This window comes from Marmota marmota, unplaced genomic scaffold (genome assembly GCF_001458135.2).
Source record: "Marmota marmota marmota unplaced genomic scaffold, marMar, whole genome shotgun sequence".
Taxonomy (NCBI): domain Eukaryota; kingdom Metazoa; phylum Chordata; class Mammalia; order Rodentia; family Sciuridae; genus Marmota; species Marmota marmota.
Window position 1 is genome coordinate 4903885 of NW_026000142.1, and position 7881 is coordinate 4911765.

Below are 7881 nucleotides of genomic sequence, written 5' to 3' on the forward strand. Positions count from 1 at the left end.
AGAGAGAGAGAGAGAGAGAGAATGGGTTGATAGCACTTAAAATCTACCTTCAGCATGATCTCATTTATATGTTGAGTGTAATAAATACATTCTTAGGAACAGAGAGTAAAATGGACAGGAGAGCAATGGGTAGGGAGATGTTTGTCAAAGGACACAAAATTTCAGTTAGATGGTAAGGAGTTATTTTTCACTCTTAAATTTGACATGTCTCTTCTCATTTCTATGCTTTTGGTTAGTTTTGTTAATTATGTTTAGAAGATCTCCTCTGACCTGTTCTCTATCTGCTGAAATCCCAAGTATTTCTTAACTCCTTGATCTAAGGATCCTTTCTTCTGTTGTCCTTCTCTTTCTACTTCCACTCTGACTTCTCAATGTGTCAGGCTGGTAGAATCACACTGTGATTTGCTTAAATGATCTCCCATGGTAGACTCCTTAAGAGCAAGAGCCATATAAGTTTATCTCTCTATTTCTCTATTTAACTTGGTATTACTGGAGTCTTACTACCTAGTTTTAGAATGAAATTAACCAAGGTTGTTAATATTAAACAGGTCTGGGGACTTTGTTAAGGACACTTTCTGTTTTTTCATGATTGATACCTTGTTTTAGACCTCTCCCAACTCCTTTTCTAATCTGAGTGAAAGCAAAGGGAGGAGAGAATAAGAATATTCAAGATTGTGCTGGTAATTATAGCTGAGACCCACTTTGATTCTGTACTCAAGCAGATGTTCAGAGCCCTCTTGACACTCAGCACTGCTCGCTGCTTTTCATGTCGCCCCATTGAAGGCAAACGCATGCATTGTGTTTGGTAGCTGAGCTGTTTCACAGTTGAACTTATGCCCATCCTTTGTTAACTGGAGCTTTGCTACCTATTCAACCTGCCATATTTGTTAGGTTGTCACAGCAGCCCTTTAAAATTATAAGCTCCCCCCGCCACCACATCTCAGTACACATTTGATTAGGGTTCAATATATGTTTATGGCTTAAGTAAGAAAATTTTTAAAAATTTTATTTAAATATGTTTTACTTTAGCAAGAACACTTACTAGATCTACCCTCTTAAGTTTCCAAGTGTACAATACAGCATTGCTGGCTACAGATACAATGTTGAACAGCATATCTCTAGAATTCTTGCTTAATTGAAACTTTACATTGTTTACGTCCTGTTTTCCCCTCCTCAACCCTTGGTATGATTTATTTTTTGTTTGCCTTATGTTTATGGTTAAGTTAAAGAGAAATTTTCTTATCAGTCCTTTATACTCTCAAATGCTATCATAAGTTATTCACATACATAAGGTATTTATCCCAGAGTTTCTAAAAACATGTAATGACAACAGCTAGTGATTCTAATGTTGAGCACTCCCCACATGCCAGGCCTGTTCTGATTGCTTTTAAATGAAGTGTCCTATTTAATCCTCACAGCTACCCTCTGGAGGGGGTGAGGTGGGTGTTCTCCTAGACTGCAGAAGAGAAATCAAACATTTAAATAAGTCAGGTGACTTGTGCACAGCACACAGCTCCAAAGGATCTGAGTCTGGTCTGAGGTTGAAACAGTGTAACTACAGAGCCACACTCACAATCTCTACAGCTGCGAGAGGAAACTCAGAAACAAACGACTAGGATTCTGCCAGAAATCAGAGGCTGCTTTGCTTGTCTGAGTTGTAGCATCCTTTTGAATAGAGTGACTCTTCCTCCTTGAGATTGTAACTCCCATGTCTCATAATTTTTCCCTTTCATTCCCTACATTCTGCTAATAACTCACATTCTAAAATCTTCTCCTTTCCTTCTTTGAGGCAATTTCAGTCCTGGTTTGTTAGCTAGAGCATCACAGAAGCACTTTGTTACAGCTCTGTGCAGCTGCTGAGGTGTAAGTCCTAAGCTGCTACCCACACATATCTGCACTTGTCCTTGCCTGTGGGAAACTACCTAATTCTAAGGAAAAATCAGAAAATAAGCATTTTTATATTAAAGCATAAATATAGGGATTGTAATAAGGACAATATCATATAATTAGGCAATTACAGATCTGGTTGTTTAACCAATCAAATTTTATTAAAACAAAATGAATCACACACACAAACACACACATACACAAACATCACACTAAAACCTTCAAACCTAAAAGATTTGTACAACACTTATCAGTTAATGTTAATTTTAAATTTTATGTTACAGCTACTCTGTTATAGAAAAATAGTATATTTTGAAGTGCACTTCATTCAGGAAATTAGTAGGAAATTTTAATTGTTTCTATTAGTTTTGTAATTCTAATGAAATAATATTAATCTATGGATCTACTATGGATTTCTCTTTTGATAAAATAGTAAAAATTGCCTCATAGTGGACTGGCTTTGTCATCAGGCAAAGAGGAAAGGAGGGTAATTGCATGCTTTTTCGTTATACATTCCTATACACAATCCTTCTCTCCCAAAGAACATCCTCCTCCAATTTTTATCCCTTTAGGACATAATGTCCAGTCAAAGTTGAAAAATTATTTTTGCTAAAGCAACCATTTTGCTATTATTAGGCATTTATTGCTTGAATATGCTCTATTTCTGGAATAATGTTTGACATGACAAGAATCTGCAAGCAGGAAACAGTTTGGGTGCTGGGGAAAGAGGAGAGATACCAATGTAAAGGGTGAGCAGAAGTGAAGGAGAATTACCAAGTAAAAGAAAGTTGGCAGCAAGGATAGTCTTTTCTCACTTCCCAACATTTTCCCCAAGATCTGAAGCAGCCCATTTGATAGATATCTTGGACACCATACCAGAATGTTGGTTCATATTTGTAGTGATAAATTTAAAAGTTTGAAGAGTGACCATGTGCATAAGACTGGTCTGTGTTTCCCTTAGATATGACCCTATCTATCTCCACCTTAATTTTTCCATTCTTTCTTAGCCCAATTCCATCATTAGGGTGTGATTCTCCACTGGTCTATGCTTGTCTCTTTTTTGGTAACTTCTGCACACAATGGCCTTGTTGTCTTCCATGAAGGCCTTGCTGTTGATTTGGGGATCACACAGCAGATACACCAGGAAGGCTAGCAAGGTATTTGAGAGAGGTTTGTGTTAGCCTATCCAATGTTTCAATCTTGGGTTTTTAGTGTGCAGACATAGCACAGAAACTCATGATAAAAACTTCATTTAATCTTAGATGCAATTATTTTGCCTTGGGATAAATTTGAAAGATTTCTTTAACTCAGCATTGTCGGGAATAGACTAGCTTTGGCTGGTATTCTTTTTTGGATGGCAATAGTCCTGTATCACATTGTCTCAGAATTAACTGGTCAAGAAAGAAACTAGCATGCGGTGAAAGCTCATTGATCCAAAGGCATTTGTAAATAAGCAGGATGATAAGATCTAAGAGACTTTTAGATTATTAAGACCCTTTGCATCTATGTCCCATTTCATCCAAGTTGCAGCATTTGGCTTCACAATCTCAGGTAAAGCTACTCTTAGGTCAAATCTCCATAAGTACTATTTGGTGGTCTTTCTCTAAGTGTCTTTGAACATCACTTTGGGATTCATAGTAATAGTTAAGTTTATTGTGGCCTTCCCATGTGATAACCACTATTTTAATGTGTTACATGTCTTTGCTCCTTCAAACTCATGGCAACCCTATGAGGGAGACACCTGTTTTAGTCATCTTTTTCAGTGCTGTGACTAAAAGACAAACCAGAAAAATTTTAGAGGAGGAAAAGTTATTTGAAGGTTCACAGTTTCAGAGGTCTAAGTCCAGAGACAGCCAGCTCTATTCCTCAGGGCTTGAGGTGAGGCCGGATGTTATGGCACAAGAGAGTGGCAGAGGGAAGTGGCTCACATGATAATCAGGAAGAAGAGAGAAACTTCACAAAATATATACCCCAAAGGCATGCCCCTCAATACCCACCTCATCCAGCCACAATCCTACCTGCCTTTAGTTACCACTCAGTTAATCCTATCAGGGGATTAACTCACTAATTGGGTTAAGGCTCTCATAACTCAATCATCTGTCCTCTAAATCTTCTTGCATTGTCTCACACATGGCCTTTTGAGTGACACCTCACATCCAAACCATAACAACACCATTATTACCTTCACTTCACAGAGACAATTTATGGAGGCAAATGGAGTTTAAAGAACTTATCATACGGGTGCACAATTTCTAAGTTCAGATCTAGGAATCCTAGGAAGTCTGGCCCTGCAGTCCATGGTCTTACTTCCCCTGGGATTAGGATAGATTCCTTCCAACTCTGGTAGCTGATAAAAGGACATTTCCAGTCTAGACACCTGCATGGCTAAGTCTATAGAGGGGTCCCTACAGTACAGCTCTAGTTCCTAATGGGTCTGACTTTTAAATGCTCTTCAGGAATGACCTTTTACTTTGATAACAGTTTATAAGGATACTAGAGAGTCCAATGAGGCTGCGGAGTGGTAATAAGGATCATGTCTGAGATAGGCTGCAGAGGTTTCTTAGGCGCCTGGAAATGGAGGTTGATAGTGAAACTTGTCTTTTTAATGGGTACCTGGAGACTCCCTTCAGCATCCCTAACCTAGACCAGTCAGTCTGCATTTTAAATGGTTTGCTTGTATTGGCTGTTTTGGCTCCTTTGGGTCCTTGGCTGTGTTCATTTCTGTCCTAAGTCCTCTATGTCAGGATTACAAGTCTCTGCTTCAACTTTAGGCCAGTGAAGCCATTGGGACACTGTTTCCTCTGAATCTCTGGTTTAGTTGGGTAATCAATTATTCTGAAAGAGTGAAGACTGGGGTTTTAGGAGAACAATGTTTTAATATAACTCTCACAATCTAAACTGAACTGACCTTTTGACTGTGTGTTGTTTTGCTTCTCTGTCAATTATCTCTAAGCCATTGAATATTGGATGTCTTAATTTACATGGCTGTTTCTAGACTATGTTTTAAGTCCATTATGATAAAACATTATGGGGTTGGGATGTGGCTCAGTGGTATAGTGGTTGCCTAGCATATGTGAGGCACTGGGGTTTGATTCTTAGCACTGCATATAAATAAATAAAATAAAGGTATTATGTCTATCTACAACTAAAAACAAATTTAAAAGATAAACATTGTCTTATATGATATGCCAGATGTTTAAGATAATACACATATTATTTTATTTTGGCCAGTTATACTAGAATTCCTTTGCAAAATTAATTTTTAAAATATAACTATGGCATGGACAATTGGAAATCTAGAGAGTCAGTTGACATATTTAAGAGAATCCCTGTTTTCAAGTTTATGGTAATTTTGAAGCAAAGAAAGAACATAATGATTTATAAAACTTATTTTTAAAGTGTTAGGATTTTGATGTTTGGAAATAATTACTTTAGTTTGATGTATGTTTGAATTTAATTTGGTTTTCTCATGCTAGATGATCTTTTCCTCCACTAGTCAATGTTTTTATACAGATTACTAGGTCATGTTTAGTGGATTTTATCCACCCACACCTTTCCTCTTCTACTATTATATAAAAATAGAAATGGCACTTTGTTACATCTTAATAAATATTGGCCAGATACTGAAGACTCTTTTAAAAAAGAAAAGTGTCATTTAATTCCGAGGCTTTGAGAAAGGACTTGGATCTGTGTGTTAGGCGATCTCAGATGCAGAGATATAAATGCCAATTTTCTGTTCTGTTTTTAGGTCACATGTGCCAACTTAACGAACGGTGGAAAGTCAGAACTTCTGAAGTCGGGAAGCAGCAAATCCACACTGAAGCACATATGGACAGAAAGCAGCAAAGACTTATCTATCAGCCGACTCCTGTCACAGACTTTTCGTGGCAAAGAAAATGATACAGATTTGGACCTGCGATATGACACCCCAGAACCTTATTCTGAACAAGACCTCTGGGACTGGCTGAGGAACTCCACAGACCTCCAAGAGCCTCGGCCCAGGGCGAAGAGAAGGCCCATTGTTAAGACGGGCAAGTTTAAGAAAATGTTTGGATGGGGTGATTTTCATTCCAACATCAAAACAGTGAAGCTGAACCTATTGATTACTGGGAAAATTGTGGATCATGGAAACGGGACATTTAGTGTTTATTTCAGGCATAATTCCACTGGTCAAGGGAATGTATCTGTCAGTCTGGTGCCCCCTACAAAAATTGTGGAGTTCGATTTGGCACAACAAACCGTGATTGATGCCAAAGATTCCAAGTCCTTTAACTGTCGAATCGAATATGAAAAGGTTGACAAGGCTACCAAGAACACACTCTGCAACTATGACCCTTCCAAAACCTGTTACCAGGAGCAGACCCAAAGTCATGTGTCCTGGCTCTGCTCCAAGCCCTTCAAGGTGATCTGTATTTACATATCCTTTTATAGTACAGATTATAAACTAGTACAGAAAGTGTGCCCCGACTACAACTACCACAGTGACACACCTTACTTTCCCTCTGGATGAGGATGAACAAGAGGGTGAGACTGAAGCCTGAGGAATTAAAGGTCATGTGACAGGGCTGTTACCTCAAAGAAGAAGGTCACATCTGTTGCCTGGAATGTGTCTACACTGCTGCTCTTGTCAACTGGCTGCAAATACGCTAGTGGAAAACAATCTGATGTAATTTCTGCCCAGTCAGCTTCATCTCTCAGTATAGTTCTAAATCATCACAGATTTTAAAGTCATACTTGAGGGCATACCCTCACATGTAGAGGTACACAAACACACACTCATGCACATCTCAGCTTGCATCCGTCATCGGTTGAGAGGGCTTTCATTGTCTGACTCATATGGTTCAGGATAAACTATCATCAAACGAAAGGATCAACTAGACAGAAAATGTTTCTAACATTCACTGTTACGGAAATCTCTTTTTAAAGTCTCGAGTCCATGCTAATCAATAATCCCCACTCATGCATTCCTACTGCTTGGAGTAGCTGTACTGGTAAATACTACTGTAGGAGTATATGCTTGTTAAAATGGAAAAATGTGTCTTTAGAGCTCAGTATTCTTTATTTTATGAACACAACAAAGTGTAGTAACTTTTTTCCAGCATATGGTAGGCACATTCAAGGTGATATAAGATGGCTCTTTTTTTTTTTTTTTTCCTATGGAAGGAGCCTGTTTTCAGTAAAGATGAGCAAACATTAGGAATTTACATGTGGGCAGATGTTGGGATTACAGCTTTCATCGCCAATCATTGGACATTTGCAAAGTTGAGACCAGCTAAGGCTGCTTAAAACAGTTCTGATCATTATATAAGAAGGGAAATGCCTGGCAGACACCATGTAAGTTATAAGTGTCTGTCTTATCTTTACTACACATATTGTAACAAATTCAATATCCTAGTCTTCATTTGTATGAATGGTTTGTATTGTACATAGTTTAACCAAGTGTTATTTGAGCTGCTTATTAATATTAAATTGTACTTGTCTCTCTGCTTGTTATTGGTTAAAAAAGAAAAAAAAAGGATATGAGGAATCCATTTTATCAATGTAGCTGTGAACTCCATTAAAAAGACAAACAATGTACAAAGCATTTATTCAGCTCAAGTATTGTTGAAAGCTATACATATACAACATTACACTGTCTGTATTTAGATATTTTATTTCTGGACAAAACAAAATGTACATAAAAATAAAACACTTAAATTTGAGTTTCAATATGTACTGTGTAAGATGGTGATTTAAATGTTTCTGACAAGAAGAACATGCTGGAATACAGTCATGGCTTTGCATCTCATGTCTTTAAATTTGTATAGAATTATCTAAATTGGTGTTAGTTGCCCAAATTACTTATTTCAATCAAACCTGGGAAATAATTGTGGTATATAGCATTGCACACATTTTGGGTTTTACTGTCTTGTTAGTTATTCAAGAATTTAAAAAAAGTCAATGAACATAGGAGATAATTAAGGTTTCCTGAATTTAACTATAAGTAGTTGATTT

At 37.5% G+C, this 7881-nt stretch overlaps 1 protein-coding gene across 1 annotated transcript in view; it reads left to right on the forward strand.

The window, feature by feature from the left end:
* Window positions 1–7596, forward strand: part of Nxph1 (neurexophilin 1) — a 292033-nt gene extending 284437 nt beyond the window's left edge. The window contains exon 3 of the mRNA XM_015488256.2: window positions 5636–7596. Within this exon, the coding sequence (XP_015343742.1) occupies window positions 5636–6397 (762 nt within the window). The 3' untranslated portion in view covers window positions 6398–7596. The remainder of the gene's footprint in view (window positions 1–5635) is intronic.
* The last annotated feature ends 285 nt before the right edge of the window (window positions 7597–7881 follow it).